This window comes from Capricornis sumatraensis, chromosome 16 (assembly GCF_032405125.1).
Source record: "Capricornis sumatraensis isolate serow.1 chromosome 16, serow.2, whole genome shotgun sequence".
Classification (NCBI taxonomy): domain Eukaryota; kingdom Metazoa; phylum Chordata; class Mammalia; order Artiodactyla; family Bovidae; genus Capricornis; species Capricornis sumatraensis.
In genome coordinates this window covers 83,540,001-83,560,893 of record NC_091084.1, presented here as the reverse complement: position 1 = coordinate 83,560,893, position 20,893 = coordinate 83,540,001, and the positions used below count along the sequence as shown (strand labels likewise).

Genomic DNA, 20,893 nt, shown 5'->3' with positions numbered 1-20,893 from the left:
CCTGCCCACACTCATCCACACTCACCCACACCTGCTCATACCCACCTACACTTGCCCACACCTGCCTACTCCCGCTCACACTCACCCACACCCACACCTGCCCACACCTCCACCCGCTCACACCCACCCACACCTCCACCTGCCCACACACGCCCACATTCACCCACACCTGCCCGCACCCACCCACTCACCCATACCTGCCCACACCCGCTCACATCCACCTACACCTGCACCTGCTCACACTCACCCACAACAGCCCACACCTCCACCCACTCACACTCGCCCACACCTCTACCTGCCCTCACTCACCCACACCTGCCTACACCCACTCACATCCACCCATAACCACTCACCTGCCTACACCTCCACCTGCCCACACTTGCCCACACCCGCTCACAGCCACCCACACCCACACCTGCCCACACTCGCGCATACCTGCCACCTGCTCACAGTCGCCCACACTCACAGCCACCCACACCTGCTCACAGCTGCCAATACCCACACCCGCCCACACCTACTCACACCCGCCTACACCCACTCACACCCGCCCACACCCGCCCACAGCCGCACCCGCACGTGCACTCAGAGTGCAGACAGAGAATGCCTGCACTACACACACGGAAGCGTCTGCTCTGGACTCCAGGTTTTTATCTCCTCTTTACACATGTCCTGTGTCAGCTGGATGCCAGCGAGCGGCATGCATCACTACTCCAGAGCTATTACAAAGACCCCAGAGAGGTGTCTGACCGCTCCTTCCTCTGTTGAGACAGAAGACTCTGGACCCTCTCAGGAGCTGCCTGTGTGCACAGCTGCCCGGAGCGCCACACAGCAGCCAGTTCACACCATCGGCCGCTCCCCTTGGGCTCAGTCCTGCATCGGAGGCCAGCACAGGCTGCACGAGGTCCCACCGAGCACGCACCTGCGGAGTCCAGGATGTAGTGGGGGCCGCCCCACGAGTCAAACCAGCCCGTCCAGTACTCCATCACCATCTTGGGCCGACTGCCCTGTGCGCCAAAGGGAGTAGTTAGCTGGCGCCTCTGCCCACCCAGCCCTTGCCCGGCCACACGCTGACCTTCGAGGGAGCTGCCCAGGGGCTGCACCAACACCACCCCAGCTCCCGGCCCCCCGTGCCTTCCTCCCTCCCGCAGGGGGCGCTACTGCAGCTGGCGGCCTGGAGGTCAGGGTCCCCAGTGTACAGGGCACCCCCATTCCATCCGGGGACTGCAGAGTCACGGTCCACTGAGAAGGTCCCAACCGTGCCACGGGAAAGGCCATGGGCTCGGCTTTCTCCAGGCTGCCCACCTCCCAAGGGGACACTCACAGCACATCTGGGTCGCTAACAAGGGTCACTAGTCACACAGGTCAGCAGTCTCCCCTGCAGGGAGGGGCCCCAGGTGGAGGGCCAGGGGTGGACTTCCGCCGACAGCCCAGGTCACTGTGGCTCGGGGCTGGCTCAGCACCGACTGTGCCGTGTGCCCTGACCTGACTGCCGGGGGCCTCTGTCCTGGAATCTGTGTCCTGAACTGGCGAACAGACGCACAGCGGCCAGTGACACGCTACTGGGACAGTCACATGAGACGAGGCAGCTGGAGCCGTCAGCACACACGGCCCAGCCCTGGGAGGCGCCCAGAGATGCCTGCATCCTCCCTCCGGTCACTAGGCATGGACTGGGGCTGGCGGGGTGCGCGTGAAACCCCTGAGCACCAGACGGGGCCTCTGACCTGAACTAGGATGGGTCTACGGCCCCTTTCTGGAGGAAAACACACAGCTGAGCAGCGGGGGAGAGGCCACTGGCACTGGCGGTGGGTGCGGTGGACAGGCTGGCTGGCCCTGAGCCACTTCTCCAAGCGCAACTCCACAGTGCCCATGGGGAGCACGGCTGTCCTGGGTGCTCCCCAAACATCACCCATTTGACCCTCAAACAGCCCTACGAGTCAGTTCCAGCACAACCATCACCTCCAAGATGGTGATGGGAGTACTGGATGGGCTGTTCAGTTGTGCTGGAGGTTCCAGCACAACCTCCAACCTCATAGCACCGTCTTTGTCCTTGAGGGCGACTGTGTACCTCACAGGACTCTTCCCAAGTGGGTCTCAGTGTCCCTGAGGGCAGAGGCCCTGTCGCCTCAGAACCCTGCCAGCGGCAGCGGGCATGGCGCAGGGTGTGGGAGGGCGGGTGGACGGGGCTGGTGCCCACCTGCACACTTCCCTCCCCCCCTCCATCCGGCCTCCTCCCTGCCCGTCCCTCCAAACAGAAGTGTGGGCGGGGCCAGCCCTGGGGACCTACCACTGCCCGGGCTCCTGTGGCTGAGCCTCTGGACCGCACCCCTGCCTTCCGACAGCAGCAGCTGGGATGGGGGTGCCCCAGCACCCCACGGCATCTGTGCTGGGTCAGGGGCAAGCCCTCCAGCACCCTAACCCCTCCAGGCGCAGGTTTCAGAGAGGACACCTGCCCGCCCGCACATAAGGCAGGGGAGGGCGGCCTTGAAGCCTCATCGCCCGTGAGGCCCACTCCACACCAGCCTGACGGGCTGTGCCCCCTGCCAGCTGAAGACAACAGCCAACAGCCTTTCTGGGCCCCCAGAGTCCTGGCAGGTCAAGACCAGACCCAGGCAGGGAAGCATCTTTCCCACACGGAGCACGTTCAGGGCTCACTGAGTCCATGGAGCTCTCGACTTCCAGGCCTTCAGAAAGGCCCCCTTTCTCATCGAGAGGCAGGAACCCACCTCCACACACCTGCCGGCACCAGGCTCCCCTCCCCAGGGGCAGGCAGCACGGGGCGGGGCGGGCCGTGAATGGGGAAGGGGGGAGAGCTGAAGGCCGAGCCCCGTGGTCCCCCAGCCCACTGAAGCTCCTGACACTGACCCAGGCTCAGTGCGCACGCACCTGTGTGCCCAGCAGGATGGTGGTGAGCAGCTGCAGCTCCGACTGTGACTGGAGGTTGATGGTGGCCAGCACTGCGGGCAGGAAGGACACAGGGGACAGAGATCACCCCCTCGCCTGAAGGACTGAACGCCCCTGACGTCCTCAGCTCACCAGCAGGTGGACTAGTCCTGACACCGCCTCCGACCGCCAACCACGACGTCTCCAGGAGACTTCACTGGCTCATCTTGGAAATTCCACCGCTCAGCACAGGCCTTACAGAGATCCGCTCACTCAGCAGCTGTGTTTGACTTACATAATTTTCACAACCTGAGCGTGCATTTCCTTTAATTTCTCCTTCACAGGAGCCTGCAGTCTGACGTTCACTTTGCACCCCCAGCCTCCAGCACTGGGTGACCGTCTAAGAAGACTCCCCTTTTATGCCTTAGATGAGGGCGAGTGTTCTGTTCCATCCCCAGCGATAATCCCCATAGCTTTCCACCAGGGAAAAGGACAACCAAGAACAATGCGCCACGTTTGGCCCACAGGCATGGACGCGGCCAACCCTCAGGCAGAATTTGGCTCTGAGGCTCTTGTCTGCTTCCTGTCCCTGGACAGAGGGGCTCACGTGCCCTGGCCTGAGCTCTGCTGTGCCCAGGAAGGTGAATGCTCACTGGGTGGTCTCCTGTGGAACGTGAGCCCTGATCACGGGGCTTCCCTGGAGATCTGGTGGGTAAGACTGCGCGTCCCCTGAAGAGGTGCAGTTTCCATCCCTGGTCAGGGAAGGAAGGTCCCAGGGGCCACGTGGTGAGTAAACAAAAACCGAAAAAGAGATCTTGACAATGCTGGAGAGCAACTGAACTCTAATAAAAAAAATTAATTACGTTTTTAAAAAGCCAAACATCAGCTGGGACCCCGGGAGGCCCACTTGGTATGGAGAGGACCCCACATCCGGACTCTCCTCACCTAACGTGAACAGCCACACCGACAGGGGGCCAGTCTGAACCGGCCCAGCAGAAACCTCGGCGCCACAGGTCAAACCGGCCGAGGGAGCCCTGCACTCCTCCATCCCACCCCTCCAGACCGGAGAATAAGAAGGAGGGTGAGGAGGGGCCGGGCGGGCAGACTCGCAGAGGGCACGGCACAGGGGAGCCTGGGAGCCAGGAAAGGGGCGGGGCGGTCGTAACCAGCCTGTGAGAGCAGAGACGACGACCCGCCGCAGCCCAGTGGCCCCTCCAGCCACATATCCCCTCACCCCGTGCCCGGCCCCCTAGGAAAGCCGAGCCCCAGCGGTCCGGGCACTTGCAGAAGAGAAAGCCCAGAAGATGGCTCCTGCACCTTCCTGCCCCTAGATTCTCATCGTGTCAGCCCGAAGGGTTCCCTCCAGAGTCACTTAATCCTGTGAAAGTCACCCCCAACACCCACACCTGGTTCCCCTGATTGGAACGGCCCCCTCAGTCCAGTGCCCCCACAGGGAAGGGCACTGGTCACAGCCGCTGGCCAGCAGGCCATCAGAAAAGAAATGCATTCGAGGAAAACGCGGTGCAGGAACTACAAGGTGGTTGAGGAAACTGCCCAGAAAGTAGAAGGAAAAGGAGCAGACAGAGCTGGAGAGCCGCACGGCGCAGAGGGTGAACACGCGCCTTGGATCCACAGAGGACGGAACCAGGGAAGAGGCGGGACAGCACAGCAGGGAGCAGCCGCCTCCAGGCCTGCTCTGTCCAGCCGACAGAGAGCCGAGGAAGGCGGACTCCACGCAGACTAGGGCCCGAGTCCCAGCAGCACGTGGAGAAAATGGCGGACGACACTTCAAAGTCCCCGGACCCGGACTGCCGGGGACCTGGGCCACCATCGGGCCAGGGACACAGTGAGGGCCCAGTACCATCGGACTGGATCAGATTCCGACAGGCACGGGCGTCTTCAGACACCCTCATGGGGGTCGGGAGCTGCCGGCCAGGTAGGTGTTTGAGAGAGACAGGGAAGAGGACGGACAGGAAAAAATTGAAAGAAAAGGAAAACCAATGGGTGCTTACACTGAAGCGAGCTGGCCACAAACACCATCCAGAGCACCGATGGGCTGCCCGGCCCGTGTAAGGACCTTACTCGGGCCCGAAGCATCGTGCCCATCAGGACAGTGGTGGGGGGACAGCTGCACCCAGGAAAGCCGCGGGGCCAGGGCAGCAGGAGAAAGGGCTTGACATCCACACTACAGGGCTCTCTGTGCAGGTTATTTAGAATCACGGAGGCAGAGCCAAAGGGAAAGGTAAACAGCTCAAAGTGGGCACCTCGGGGCGAGGGCCGCGGAGGCTGCAGCGCGTGTTTCTTTCATTGTTGTTTTGAGTTTTTGTTGGGGGATAATCGCTCCACAATGTTCCTGGTGTCTGCTGCACAACAGCGTGGATCAGCTGTAGGTATACACATGCCCCTCCCTCTGGGCCTCCCTCCCTTGGCCCCCTACCCATCCCTGGGTCTTCACCAAGCACCCAGCTGAGCTCTGTGCTACACGCAGGTTCCCGCTCACTGCCTATTCACACGCGCTTCTGTATAAACGTCAAGCAAGGCTAGCCTCTCAGTTCATAAGCATTTCCAAGATTTCTTCCACACCTGGTGAAAGTCTTGCTTTAATCACGTTTAACTGAAAAAAATCTTCCAGGCAGCAGGTGCGTAGGGGCGGGGCCGTGGTGGAGGGGAGCACCGCGGTGGAGGGGTGGGGCCCGAGGTGGAGGGGGCGGGACCCGCGGTGGAGGGGCGGGGCCCGCGGTGGAGGGGCGGGGCCCGAGGTGGAGGGGCGGGGCCCGAGGTGGAAGGGAGGGGCCGGAGCGGGCGCACGGTGGACGGGGCGGGGCCCGAGGTGGAGGAGCGAGGCCCGCGCTGGAGGGGCAGGGGCCGGAGGTGGAGGGTTGGGGCCGAGGCAGCCCGAGGTGGAGGGGAGGGGAGGGGGGCCGGGACGGGGCCGGCGGTGGAGGCAAGGGGGCCCGAGGTGGAGGGAACGGGCCAGGGCCGGGGCCGGGGAGGGGCGCACGGTGGAGGCGAGGGGCCGGAGCGGGGCGCACGGTGGAGGGATGGGTTCCGCGGTGGAGGGGCTGGGGCCCGAAGTGGAGGGAAGGGGGCCGGGGCGGGGGCCGGGGCGGGGCCCGCGGTGGAGGGGTGGGGCCCGCGGTGGAGGGGCGGGACCCGCGGTGGAGGGGCGTGGGCCCGCGGTGGAGGGGCGTGGGCCGGGGCGGGGCCCGCGGTGGAGAGGAGGGGGCCCGAGGTGGAGGAAAGGGGGCTGGGGCGGGGGCCGGGGCGGGGGCCCGAGGTGGAGGGGCGGGGCCCGCGGCGGAGGGGCGTGGCCCGAGGTGGAGGGGCGGGGCCCGAGGTGGAGGGGCGGGACCCGCGGTGGAGGGGCGGGGCCCGAGGTGGAGGGGCGGGGCCCGAGGTGGAGGGGCGGGGCCACCAGTGGCCCCGGAGACCCCGCACCCGCCGCTCAAGGTCCCTTTGTGGTCCCCGCGGCTGAAGCGCGCTCCGGGGCCCGAGGCCTCAGCCCAGAGCCTGGGTCCTGGTCCCACCCGACGAGACAGCGCCGACGCGTGGGTCCCTCGGGAGGCGCGCCGGGAGGGGCTGCCCATAGGTGCCCGGAAGCCAGTGCTGCGGGCACCGCACGTGTCACTCGGGCCACTTCTGCATTGCAGAGGGCAGCGTCGGGGAGAGAGGACCACGGCCCTCGGGCGAGCAGAGGCGCTGGGAGCCGTGAGCGTGGACGCGGGGAGCGCGGCGCCGGCAGAGACCGCCGCCCCGCGGGGAGAGGCCGGGCTCCCAGGAGGGCGCGGGGAGGGCGCGGCGCAGGGAGACCGGGACGAAGGCCTCTGCTCCAATGGGAGCGGCTGGCGGGGACCCAGCACCAGGAGAGGGGGGTGCCCACAGGGCCTGAGGACCGAGCTGCGAGCAGCTGTCCCTGCCGGACACCAGGCCGCGGTCTGCCTGGCCTTTTTGGGGACCCTGCTAGACGCTCACCTTGCTGTCCCGTGTCCTGCTATCCGCGGAGCCCCGGGTGTCCCTGGTGCTCCACCAGTTGGCCCCTCCAGCGCCGAGCACGCAAGAGCTCAGGCCAGGGCGCAACCCCCACCCCCCACGGCCTCCTGGCAGGTACCTCCGTCCAGAACGCCGCTCTTCAGGCCGCCCTGGTTGTCTGAGGTCAGGAGCAGCTCCGCGATTCCCCGGTCCTGCAGGGCCTGCGAGGGGGGTCAGACAACAGGCTGTCCTTCCTCCCACCTCCCACCACGTCACACTCTGACCTCCGCCGGAGCAGGCCCTGGGGCCGGGAGAAGCGTGCATCCCAGAAGCCCAGGCTCGCGTCCCTTTATGCACCCCATCCCAGACACCAGAGTCACCACCCGGTAGGAGACAACAGAGCAGCTTCCTTCCCTGCAGCCCAGGGACTGCGGAAGCCTGGCCCAGCCCCACGGGCACAGAACAGGCATCAGGGGCTCTGGCCCAGGGAAGTCTCAGGGTGGCGCTGTGGCAGAAGACACCCCGCTGGCCTGAGCCTGCCCCCAGACAAGGACTGAGCTCTCCCCATCCGGCTTCAAGAATACCGCCCTCCCCGAGGGAGCCTGGCCCCTCTGCAGGGGAGGAGGGCACGCTGGGTGAGGACCTCCGAGAGTCTGCAGGGCCTGGAGGAGCCCCCAGATGGACATGACTCTGCCCGTGACAGCAGGGGTGTCACCCAGGACACCAGGGGCCAGAGCAGCTCTCATCAGACCAGCTGGAGGCACTGAGGCTTTCTAGACGCACACGGGGGCCGACCCTCCCAAGTACAAAACGCTGGTGCCAGTGGTGTCATCACTGTTCTGTGTACTGACCGCTCACTGGATGCTGGAGCGGCACTGAGCCTGCGACTCGACTACACATAGTTTGCCAGGAAACCCTCCCATCAGTCCCAATTCACAGAAGAGAGCAGAGGCTTAGAGAAATGGACGCAGCTGCTCCAGGTCTCAGCTGCCGAGCGAGAGGAGCCAGTTCTGAGCAGCTGTTGCTCAGCCACTCACCGCAGCCGAGGCTTTGCAACCCATGGACTGCAGCACACCTCTGAGGAGGAACCTGTTCTTTTCGGTGTCGCTCTGGCCCCGCCCTTGCCTGCCCTGCCGCACACTCGGTCAGGGGCTCCAGCCACCGGCACGCTGGAATCAGATGTCTGAGCTCCATCCCAGAGACCTTTGCTTAACAGACGGCATGTGGCCTGGGCACAGTGAGTTTAAACAATTCCCAGATGAAGCCAACGTGCAGCCGAAGGAGGGGCCGCTGCTTTGAGTGCTGGGGTCAGATCAGCAACCTCCACCGCCAGGAAGGCCTCCAGCCACGCCCTGTCAAGGCAGTTCCGTTACTCTCAGCCGCCGCAGCACCATAGGTACCAAAATCCCTGTTAAACTCAGCCAACGGAGGGCACAAGTGAGGACCCTGTTGCAATCAAGGTCTGGAGAAAGGATTTACTGCTTAGCAAATGGTGCTGGGTGGCAGGCCCACACATCACACTAGAGCCCATAGGCGGAATGCGCAGGGTGAGCTGAGCTGACTCTTACCTTCTTGATGTAAGGCATGTAGGCGGGGTCTTTGTTGTAGGACCCATACTCATTCTCCACCTGCACAGCAATGATGGGTCCCCCATGCTTGTACTGAGAAAAGAAGAGAGCAATCAGAAGCTGAGAGTGTAGTGGGAACCGTATCAGCTAATGTCACCACACGTATCACCAATGGCAGCAAAACATCCCATTCAGAAGTGCAAGTCTCAAAAGGTCTGATATACAATTGAGTGATGTCAGCAAGACAGGGAGAAGGAAGCTCCAGGCCTTTGTCTCCCTAGAGAAACAACAAGAAAACAACTGCACACCTACTAAAGCAACGTTATAGGAGCTCTGGAAACAAGCCAAATTTTTAGGCAGACAAGTCAACGTCTAATCAAGAAAAAGACACATTCAAAACAGCAGCAGAGTCCATGATTGTGCTCACCTGTGCCCCACCTACTCTCTGAGCAGCAAGGTGCAGCCAGGAGGACGCAGCCTGAGTCCCAGCCCCTCCGTCAGGACAGAAGGAGCAAGATGGAACTTGTTTGCAACATTCCAGGCTATTTGTGGGCTCCCTAGAGAACTAGCTTCTATCTCATCTGACTTGGAGATCAGACAGAAAACGTTATGGTTTGGACCTCAGGCTGGAAGCTGCAAAAGGCAGCGATGGGTCACAGCCTGTAAACATTTCAGGGGGACTACAGACCCATGGATGCCCGGGAGCAAGGGATTACAGGCAGAGGAATATGATAGGATATCTAAGGCCACAGGAAGAATCCAGGGTGAGACTCTTGGAGAAACCAACATGTAGAAGCAGCTGGGGGATTTTTCTTTTTTTTTAAGCCATACACACAAACCAGACAGGACACATACCAAGAAAATACCTGAGAAGATCTCAAGCCTGCATCCCAGGCTGATCTCAAGGCTCAGGAGCCCACTAAATACTAAAGGTCTTTCCCGAAGACTGCAAACACTGGGAGAGGGGACTGGCTTTATAAAAGCCTAACTTTAACCCTCCAAAATAAGGCATACAAAGAAACAGAAAAATGTAGCTCATTCAAAGAACAAAATAAATCTCTAGAAACAGCATCTAAAGGAACCAGAAATGGTCTCTAAAGAAACGCACACAGTGAACTTAAAAGACAAAGGATTTTAAAACAACCGTCATAAAAACGATCAAAGCGCTAAAGAGAAACACAGACAGCAACCGAGGGACGGACACATGGACACAGTGAGAACACCAATAAAGAGACAGAAAGATTTCGGAAAGAACGAAACAGACATTCTGGAGCTGAAAAGTACATTATCCAAATAGAAAAATTCACCATAGGAGTTCAACTGCATATTCAAACAGGCAGAAGAAAGAGCGTGTAAACTTGATGACGGTCATTTTGAATTATTGACTCTGAGAAGAAAAAAGAAAAAAGAATAAAGACAAGGGAAGAGATCCTAAGAGACTTTATGCAAATCAGTAAACAGACAAACACACTCACTATAGGAACTCCAAAAGGAGAAGAAAGGGGCAGAGATCCGAGCTTCAGTGAAATCCAAGTAACGTTAAGCCAGAGACCCACACCAATGCATATTATTAAACTGTCAGAAGACAAAGAGATTCTTGAAAGGATCAAGAGAAACACAACTTGACATGCACAAAGGGCTCCCAACCTTGCAGAACATTTGGTCCTGTCCAAAACATCCGTGAGACAGCCAAGCCATAAGACATTTGGCTCACAGGACACTCGGTTCATGCCAGAAGGTCTCTGAAATCTAGTTCTACCCAAAACGTCCATGAGCCTATTTGCCCCACACTAAATAGCGTGGATAAGACCAAACAGCAAAGACCTCTGAGTGTGGACCGAATGTCTGCTAACCATCCCCAGTGAGATTACCAGCGGATATCTCATCAGCAATCTTGCAGGACAGAGGCAGTAGGGTACCATATTCAAAGCATTGAAGGAAAAATACTAGCAACTGAGATTTCTCTATCTGGCAAAACTGTCCTTCAAGAATAATGGAGAAATTAAGACATTGTTGGACAAATAAAAGCTGAAGGAATACATTATCACTAGACCTGCCCGATAGGAAATGCTACACAGCGTCCCTCAGGTTGAAATGAAAGGAAGCGAGATGAGAACTCAGAGCCAGGTGAGAATGTGAACTTCCCTGGGAAAGGTAGATGTGCGAACAAATATATGATTTTAGTTTGTAACTCCATTTCTTATTCTTTACAGGAGTTAAAAGACAAGTATATGAAAGTAATTATGGGTCTATATTAATTGGTACACAATATATAAAAAGACAATTTGTGATAGCAATAATATAAAGGGGACCGAGCTGTAAAAAGTAGAGTTTTTGTATGTGATTGAAGTTAAGATGGTTATCAGTATAAAATAGAATGTCATAACTTTAGGACAGTGTATGTAATCCCCATGGAAACCAAAATATCTGTAGAATATACACAAAAGGAAATAAGAAGAATCAAAACTTGTTCCTTAAAAAATTCAACTAGTAAAATCTGCTGCAAAAAAATATTAGCTAAATACAGAGGAAGGCAGTAATGAAGGAAATAAGGGAGAAAAAAGCTATAAGACAAACAGTGAAAAATGACAAAACAACAAAAGTAAGTGCGTGCCTATCAGTAATTACTTTAGATGCAAATGCACTAAACTCCCCAAGCAAAAGACAGATTTTCAGAATGCATAAAAAAGCAACACCTAACTGTAGGCTGTCTACAAGACACGCATGGACATACATGGGTTGAAAGAGAAAGTATGGGAAAAGATACTCTGTGTGAACAGTAACCAAAAGAGAGCAGGGGGCGACCAGAGTAGCGAACGACATGGACTTTGAGTCACAGTTGTCAGAAGGGGCGAGAAAGACACTATTTAATGTGCACAGGTGTACAGATACTCATATTTGCACAGCAATAAAAGGGCCAGTTTAGAGGGTGCGATAGTCATAAACATATAGGCACCAAACACCAGAGCTCCAAAGTAAATAAAATGTTGGCAGAATTAAAGGGAGAAATGCAGCTCTATAAAAACGGTAGAAGACCGCAGCACTCCACTTTAAGCAGGACGACCAGACAGAAGGTCAAGGACACAGAAGACTCGAGCAGCACTGCAGGCAAGGTGGAGCTGGCCAGTGTGCACAGAGCACGCCGCCCGACAGCAGCACAGCACACTGCCCGCAGACGCACGCGGGCCACTCTCCAGGGCAGACCGCAGGCTAGGCCACAAGGCGAGCTTTAACAAAATTTGAGGCTGAACTCATACAAAGTATCATTTCCAATTACAGGAAAGATGAAGCAGAACAGCAAAAAGGAAACTGGAAAATCCACGAGACTGTGAGCTGTTTAATCAGTGTCAATCAGTGACTCGAAGAAGGAATCTCAGGAAGCCTAGAGAATATCCTGAGAGAAATTAATCTAAAAGCACAGCGTGCAAACTTGTCGGCTGCAATGAGAGCACTGTCAACACTTTAAAACAGCAGAGGGACCTCGAGCCAGTAACCTAACTCTTCACCTTGAGCAACTGGGAAAGAAGAAACTCAACTCAAAGGGAACAGAAGGAAGGAAATAAGAAATATGAAAGCGGGGGAGAACAGAAGATTAGAAAATCAATAGGGGAAAAGCAACCAATCTCTTCTTGGTTCTCTGAAAAGATTAGCAAAATTGAGACACCTTTAGTTAGAGTAAGAAAGACTCAAGTGGAAACACACAGCAGGCCAAGACTGAACTGCGAAAAAAGCAACATCTGAACAGATTCATAACTAGTGAGGAAGCTGACGCCAATCTTTCTCAAATTCTAAGCATTCTGAAAAAAGGGAACACTTCCAGATTTACTCTACGAGGCCAGAGTTACCAAAGCCAGAAAAAGTTAACAAGGAAAGAGAACCACAGACCAACATCCCTCACGAATATTGATGCAGAAATCTCAAGCATAACACTAAAAAACCAAATCCAGCAGCATACTAAAAAGATTATGCACCATGAAAAGGTGGGGTTTATTCCTGAATATAAGGATGGTTCAATAAAATCAATGTTAAACACCACATTAATGAAATGAAGGTCACACACACACACAATTGCCTCAAATGATGTAAAAATGCATTTCAAAAATTCAGCATGATTTCATAATAAAGATACTCAACAAATTTCTAATATAAGGAAACTATCTCACCTTTAAAAAGGCTATATGTGAACAGCCCACAGCCAGTCTCATACTCACTGAAAGCTTTTCCTCTGAGATTAAGATTGAGACACGATTCCTGCCTTTACCACTTCTATTCAACAAGATATAGAGAGTGTTAGCTAGAGCAATTAGGAAAAAGAGAGTGAAATAAGTCATCCAAGTCGGAAAGAAAGATGCAAAATTATCTTGTTTGCAGCCAATATGATCTTATGACTAGAAAACCATGAAGGTTATAGACACAAACAAACCTGTTAGTTGTAATAAACACATACAGCAAATCGCAGGATATGAAGCCAACACACAAAGAACTCAACGGCTTCCGCACAGTATCAGTGGAAGCTTCTACGAACAGTAGCATCATAAAGATTTAGATACCCAGGAATAAATTTAATCAAGGAGGCAAAATACTCACACACTGAAACCTGCACAATGTTCTAAAAGAAAGAAGATGCCAATAAATGGAAAGATACCCTGTGTTCATAGACTGAAAGATTTAGTATTATTAAGATGTCATTACTACTCAAAGTAATCTACAAAGTCAATGTAATCCTTGTCAAAATGCCAGTGTTTTAAAACAAACAGAAAAAGGCATCGTAAAATCCACATGGAATCTCAAGAGACTCTGAATATCCAAAACAATGCAGGAAAAAAAGAACAAAGTTAGAGGTCTCACACTTTCTGACTTCAAAACTTACCGCACAGCTACAGTAATCAAAATAGTGTGGTCCTGGCCTCAAGACAAATATATAGGCCAATGGAACAGAATAGAGAGCTCAGAAATAAACTCACACATATGGTCAAAGGATTTCCTCCAAGGGTGGCAAAACCTATTCAATGGGGAAAGGACAGTCATTTTTTTCAACAAATCATGGCAAGAAAGCCGGATACACACGTGCAGAAAACAAAGCCGGGCCCTCAGCTCATGCACACCAGCTGAAAACCCTGACTCCGAGGAGGCCGCAGACTGGAGCGGAGAGCAACACCATAAAACTCTCAGAAGGCGACACAGGGGAGAGGCCACGGAACCGGGGTCGGCAACGAGTTAGCTAAAGCAGAGGCACCACAGGGAAAGGCAAGGTGTGCTGGGCTCGCCGGAGAGCACCCTCAGAGGGAGAAGACAGTCACAAGTCATGCATTTCATGAGATACTGGACCCACCAGTGAGCACCCTCAGAGGGAGAAGACAGTCACAAGTCGTACATTTGATAAGACACTGAGAGATACTGAAGAAATAACTCCTACAACCACAAAAACACACAGACCAATTAAAAAATGGGCAAAGAATTGGAATAAACATTTCTCAAGAAAGATATATAAATGGCCAGTCACGACATAGAAAAATACTCCACATCACTAATTACTACGTAATTCAAATGAAAACCACAGTGAGATACCACTTGACATCCATTAGGATGGCTTTTATGAAACAGAGAGAAAACAGCAACTGTGGGCCAGGGTGTCAAGAAATCAGAATTCTGTGCACTGTCCATGAGGGTATAAAATGGTGTGTCGTCGAACACTTAACTGTTCCTCAGAAGCTTAAGCACAGAAAAACCATGTGACCCAGCAATACCACTTCCGGGTGTACATCCAAAGGAACCGAAAACGGACCCAAACAGACGTCTGCGGCCCTGGAGGAGGGCCCGGCACCCGCTCCAGTGTTCCTGCCTAGAGAGTCCCCATGGACAGAGGGGCCTGGCGGGCAACCGTCCATGGTGTTGCAAGGAGTCAGACACGGCTAAGCACCTAAGCACAGCACCCAGAAAAAAACTGTCCTGGATTAGGTATGACCTTTCCGTGCTTAAGAAGGATTCTGGGTCACATCTCAGCACAGCCACCCCTACCTCCGTTGCCCAGCCTACGACAGCTTACTGAATCGTCTTGGCAAAGCCATCTTCCTTGCAAAAATCTAGACTAAGAATTTTCCTAGCTTCTTGCTTCTTTCATGACTGAGGCTGCCAGATTTAGTAAGCAAAAATACAAGACATCCAGTTATAATGCTTGAATTTACAACAAATAATTTTTAAATAAGCAATGAATTTTTTAATGTAACTGTCCCATGCAATATTCAGAACATATGTATACTTAAAAAATGTATTTCTTGTCTATCCAAAGTTCACATGTAGCGGGGGTATCCTGTGTTTTATTTGCCCACCCTACATAGGACCAACAGTTCCTTTGATCTGTGTGCTGTGAATATCCCAAACCACTGACTCACTGCCGTTTTTATCAGTGAACTAATTTTTCAACTATGCTAATTCTCAGCGTCACACTTCTTGCTTTTACAGAAGCAAGAGGTTATTTGCATTCCTGCTTCTTCATTGCTCCCAATTATTAGATCCCACGTTAAGACACTTTCTCGCCCAAATTCATCTTAAGACGTCCGTTTTGAATGATAAACCCGCACCGTGCAGCGCCCTTTTGGGAGCCGAGGGATGGACTCGGGACGCCATCAGCGGAGACTATAAGGAAAAGGCCCCCTCCTCACAGGCAAGGGGCTGTCCCAGGGGCGTCTCTCCCCCGGAGCTGGGCCCTGCACTGCGGGACGGGACGGACAGGCGAGCCGTCCCCCAGCACCCGGCGCCCAGCCCCGCGCCCGCCCGCACTGCGCCGGCCTTCGGAGCTTCCCGGCCCGGCAGCGCGGCACCAGGCAGGCCGCCGCGGAGGAGGGTGGCGGCCTCGGGAAGCGCCCTGAGCCGCGCTGAGAGCCTGACCGGGCTGCGGCACCGGTGGGGGGCGCGGAGGGCAGGCCCAGTCTGCCCTTTTACCTGGAGCGGCACCACCCTGAGCATCAGGTGGTCAAAATAAAGGTCCACTGCTTCCGTGAAGCCCCTGTAAGTTGTTCTCAGCCTCATGTCAGGGTCTCGGAGTAACCAGCTTGAATGAAAAGGGGAGGGTGGTTAGTTTCACCGTCTGGGGGTTTGCTCTGAGCAGATGGCGGCTGAAAGGCACCAGCTTCAGGGAGCCCAGGGGTGACCCTGGAGGCCAGTCAGGATGCAGGGCAGAGGCTGGCACGGCCAGACCCGCCAGGGTGCAGGGCAGAGGCTGGCACGGCCAGACCCGCCAGGGTGCAGGGCAGAGGCTGGCACGGCCAGACCCGCCAGGGTGCAGGGCAGAGGCTGGCACGGCCAGACCCGCCAGGGTGCAGGGCAGAGGCTGGCACGGCCAGACCCGCCAGGGTGCAGGGCAGAGGCTGGCACGGCCAGACCCGCCAGGGTGCAGGGCAGAGGCTGGCACGGCCAGACCCGCCAGGGTGCAGGGCAGACGCTGGCACGGCCAGACCCGCCAGGGTGCAGGGCAGACGCTGGCACGGGCCAGAACCTGCTTTCTCCCCGAGGACCCAGCACCGCTGGCCATTCTAGTTCTGAGTCAGGGCCAGGGGTCTGGCTGCCAGTCAGAGGGACCAGAGCTTTCCACTGAAGCCAAGGCCCAGGTCTCAGGACTTTACACAGCATCTCATCAGAGAGGGGTGAAGAGAAAGGGGTCAGGGATCCCTGGGACTGGAGGACACAGGGGTCACCCTCTGCTGTCAGCACAAAAAGCAATCCTGGGGGCCAAGAGAAGGGGTCTGGCCCCATCCGCGCCGCGGCCGGGGGAGGGGGGGGGGCGGGGAGGGATGGGAGGGGGAGGGGAGGGATGGGAGGCGGGGAGAGGAGGATGGGGAGGGGACTCGAGACAAAGAAGGCTAACCCTGCCCTGGGCTGAAGGGGGAGGGGTGGGGGAGGGGAGGGGGTGGGGGAGTGGGGGAAGGGGGGAAGGGGGGGAGGGGAAGATGGGGAGGGAGGAGGGGAGAGGGAGGGGGAGCTGGAGACAGAGAAGGCTAACCCTGCCCTGGCCCGCCCGTGGTGTCCACCCCACAGGTAAGCACGGAGCGCCACTTCCAGAACTGCAGCTAAGCTGTTTTCCTTCTCATACAGACTCTGAAGAACGTTTATGTTTTCCTGCAAAAGGCCCCAGTGCTTCTCCCATCCTGGTCCAGAAAGAACTGAACAGGCTGAGAAAGCCATCACCGGGTCAGGCACTGGTTGACCTGGTCGCCCAAGTCGTCTCAGGCCCCCGCTGGGACTCTTCTGTTTGTAGCACGCCCAGCTCCGCCTCCTGGGATTGCCCGCCCAGGACCTGAGCAGAGGGTGCAGGGCAGCCTGAGGGCTTCACAGCGCAGACTTAATCAGGGCCGCTGCTGACACAGGGTTTCTAACCCACAGGGAGGAGGGACGAGGCTGCTCTGGCTGTGTGAGCCTCGGGGCCCCTCGCCGAGCTGAAGGCCCAGCGACAGAAGGGGTCTGGGCAGTGGGGCAGGCCCGGTCGCCCTGGAGATGAGAGTGAGGCCTTCACAGAGCAGAGGGCGGCACAAGGGACCAGCCCGCTCCCCTCTCAGGGGCCGACCGGGGAGAGGGAGCTAGCAGCTAAAGCCGGAGCACAGACCTGTCAACAGGAAACCCTTCCGCTGGAATATTACCAGTGGCAGTGACACCTGGCACCAGGGCTGGCCCTGGCTCCAGGTAATCCTGCCCGACTCCTGAGCCAACCACAGGCACAGTTCTGACTCCTCTGGAGACCCCATCCCAAGACAGCTCATCAGGGCCTGAGATCTGAAGGCGGAAGATGAAACTGAAACTGCGTGTTTCTCCTCTATGTTATCAAAATCCTCACCCTTAAAGAAAATGCTTCATAGCACATCTAAGGAACAGGAGGGTGGGTCTGACTTCCATTTTTCAGAAAGTGAGGCCCGTCTGGAGCAGGCAGGACCGGACTGAGGCCGAGCCCCACAGCAGGGCCCGGCGCCTGAGAACGGCTGCCCGCGCCTGCAGCACGGAGCCACATGGACTCTGACAGGGCAGCAACTGTGACCTCACTGACGAGGCTGCCCTTTGGGGGCCACTTATTCTGGAAAAGAACCTCAGCACAGGGTGAAACGTACATGTAGGCAGCAACATCAGCCCGCGGGGTGCTCAGCGCTCACACAAGCACACAGGGTGCCCCCGGCCATGGCTGAGGCCTGGCCCCGCTCACCCGGGCAGGCCCCCGAGGCCCATCTCACTGCAGATGTAGGGGCGCCCCCGGCCCCGCTCACCCGGGCAGGCCCCCGAGGCCCATCTCGCTGCAGACATAGGGGCGCCCCCGGCCCAGCTCACCCGGGCAGGCCCCCGAGGCCCATCTCACTGCAGACATAGGGGCGCCCCCGGCCCAGCTCACCCGGGCAGGCCCCCGAGGCCCATCTCACTGCAGACATAGGGGCGCCCCCGGCCACAACTCCTGGCCAGCCCCGCTCACCCGGGCAGGCCCCCAAGGCCCATCTCACTGCAGATGTAGGGGCGCCCCCGGCCACGGCTCTTGGCCAGCCCCGCTCACCCGGGCAGGCCCCCGAGGCCCATCTCACTGCAGACATAGGGGCGCCCCCGGCCCAGCTCACCCGGGCAGGCCCCCGAGGCCCATCTCGCTGCAGATGTAGGGGCGCCCCCAGCCACAGCTCCTGGCCGGCCCCGCTCACCTGGGCAGGCCCCCGAGGCCCATCTCACTGCAGACATAGGGGCGCCCCCGGCCCAGCTCACCCAGGCAGGCTCCCGAGGCCCATCTCGCTGCAGATGTAGGGGCGCCCCCGGCCACGGCTCCTGGCCAGCCCCGCTCACCTGGGCAGGCCCCCGAGGTCCATCTCGCCGCAGATGTAGGGGCCTGGACGCAGGATCACCCACAGCCCCACCTCCTCCGCCAGCAGGATGAAGGCCCTGGGGGGTCGGGGTCACCAATCTCAGGACTTGGAGCCCGGGGGAACACGGCCCTGCACCCTCTCCCCTCACCTGCCCAGCCCTCCCCGGGGGGGCTGGGGACGCGCCCCCCCATAAAGCAGAGACGCCCTCCCCCCCACAGGGTCACCGCTGAGCCCACAACCTGGGACGTCAGCCCGGCCACTCTGGGGAGGGGCCATGGGGCTGGGCTCGGGGGGCAGGCCCGGCCCAGGGGTGGCGGGGTCATGATGAAGGGCATGGGGCCAGCACAGGCTCCCCCCGCAGCCCCCTCTGCCAGGATGCCCCATGGGTCCCCGCCCCTCAGACCCCCCGGCCCCACCCAGCTGGGTCACAGAACCTACTCCAGGTCCAGGTTCCCGGAGAAGTCGAATGTGCCTCTCTCCGGCTCGTGGAGGTTCCATGGGACGTAGCTGTGGCAGGGAAGAGGGTGACGGGCGTGAGGCCCCCAGTGGTTCTCCACTTTGTCTCCCAGACCAGCACCTCTGTCCCTAAAACCCTCGTGACGGCTGAAGGCTGATTTCTCAGGTACACCATCTAAGCGGGCGTCAGGGCTGGAATGGAGAAAAACTGGAGAGATCGGGAGCTCTCAGAAGCAGGGCAAGCCCTCCCCCCACCAACCCACCCCCGGAGAAGGGCAGAGGGCCAGGAGATGGGGGCGCACCCCTCCCTCCCCCTTCTCCATCACCCTGTCTCTTCACCAGAGAAAGAAGTAACTTTATGGGCGAAGCAGCTAAAGCGAGGCAGGCTAGCACCTGGAGCCCTCGCCGAGGTGCCTGCACCTGGACAGACACAAAATGCAGAGGAACTCTGAGAGACTCAACACAACTGCATATCCACGGGGCAAAGTGCGGCCAAGACACAGAGAGACCCAGAACCCGGCTGCCACTTCCAAGGTGCCGGGGCGAAAGCAGGGTCCGCCAGGACCCCTCCAAGCAGCATCACCTAGTGGGGGGCCACCTAATCCCCAGACCCGCCCCACCCCTGGGAGGAGCCCCCGTTCCTGCTCTTGCTCCCCCAGGTACACCCTCTCTGCGACCCTCCTCTGGCCTCTGGTCAGTGCCTATCGATGAGAGTCCTGGAACCCTGGCCGGCAGCAAAAGTAGGGTGAAAAGCAGCCCTACTCATCAGCACCGCCCTGATGCAGCACTGAGAGCCCCAAACCCCGTCACAGACGGAGGCTCTTACCCTAAAAAGTCCTTTAAGGGGCTGCCTCTGAGTCCCGGGTGCCCCTCTCCTGGACGCCACCCACACCAGCCTCGGGGGAAGGTCCCCGATTGCAAAGATGAACAGGTGGCCGGGGCTCCTCCCCCTTAGGCCCACGCGGGGGCCGGGCTGCTTCCCTTTAGACCCGCGGGGCCGGGCTGCTCCCCCTTAGACCCGCGGCCCGGAGCCCGGCCGGGTGAGGGGCGCGGGGTGCGGGCGCGGGGCGCGGGGCCGCACTCACGTGGTTAGCGTGTTGAGGCCGCAGGCCCGCAGCTTCAGGAGCCGGTCCCTCCAGTAGGCCCGGGGCACCCGGAAGTAGTGGACGGAGCCCCCGAAGATCCGGAAGGCCGAGTTCTCCAGCTTGAAGTTCTGGCCGTCGGCCCGCAGCCCCAGGTGCCGGCGCCGCCACAACGAAGCGCCGAGGCCACTCCAGTCCAGCCTGCGGGAGACAGGGCCTCAGAGCCGGCCCACCAGCTGGGCTCGGGGGGTGTGGGCAGCTGGGCCCCCGCCTCCGCCTCCAGCCCCCGGACGGCGCCCGACGCTAGACTCGAGGCCGCCACGCAGCACACGCGCCTAGCGGCGCTCACACGCAGCCAGCGCGGAACAGACAAGCAGGCCTTCAACACGGGGCTGCGCTCAGAAGGGAGGTCAGGGTGCACGCCGGCAGGGGTCTAAGGGCGGAGAAGCTGCCTTTCGGTGCTGGGACCGAGAGGACTCGGGGGCGGACGTGGCTTCCTACAGCGGCCACCAGACATCAAAGCAGCAGCTACTTGACACGGTACCTCGGGGTCACCTCAAGGTCACAGCCCCCGGGCTGGCGGTGCAGATACCTGGAGAGAGGGACCAGTTAGGAACAGCGTCTGCTCAGGGACCGAGCGTCCAAGGCTCACGTTCCTGAGGACCGGGTGTGGCCTAGGGGCGTCTGTACGGGGCATGCCCCCAGGGGGCTGCCAGGAAGGTGAAGTGAAGTGAAGTCGCTCAGTCGTGTCCAACTCTTTGCGACCCTGTGGACTGTAGCTTACCAAGCTCCTCCATCCGTGGGATTCTCCAGGCAAGAATACTGGAGTGGGTTGCCATTTCCTTCTCCAGGGGATCTCCCCGACCCAGGGATTGAACCTGGGAACCTGGGCCTCCCGCATTAGGGGCAGACGCTTTAACCTCTGTGTAGGGAACAAGGTATAAAGAAGGTTGAGAAGTGCTTGCAAACGAGACTCTCAACCAGGGCTGAACATTCTTGCAAACGAGATGTTCTGCCCAGTGTAAGGAACTAGGTTTAAGGAAGGTTGAGAAGTGCTTGCAAACGAGACTCTCAACCTGAGCTGAACATTCTTGCAAACGAGATGTTCAGCTAA

The 20,893-nt window shown here is 58.0% G+C and overlaps 1 protein-coding gene across 1 annotated transcript in view; it reads right to left on the bottom strand.

Moving 5' to 3' along the window:
* Positions 1–20,893, bottom strand: part of LOC138092323 (beta-galactosidase-1-like protein 2) — a 44,841-nt gene that overhangs the window by 9,055 nt on the left and 14,893 nt on the right. The window contains exons 2-9 of the mRNA XM_068988100.1: positions 19,783–19,980; positions 18,680–18,748; positions 18,222–18,317; positions 15,360–15,468; positions 8,418–8,510; positions 6,989–7,070; positions 2,884–2,954; positions 920–1,004 (exon numbers count right to left, since the gene is read on the bottom strand). Coding sequence (XP_068844201.1) covers positions 920–1,004; positions 2,884–2,954; positions 6,989–7,070; positions 8,418–8,510; positions 15,360–15,468; positions 18,222–18,317; positions 18,680–18,748; positions 19,783–19,980 — 803 coding nt within the window. The remainder of the gene's footprint in view (positions 1–919; positions 1,005–2,883; positions 2,955–6,988; positions 7,071–8,417; positions 8,511–15,359; positions 15,469–18,221; positions 18,318–18,679; positions 18,749–19,782; positions 19,981–20,893) is intronic.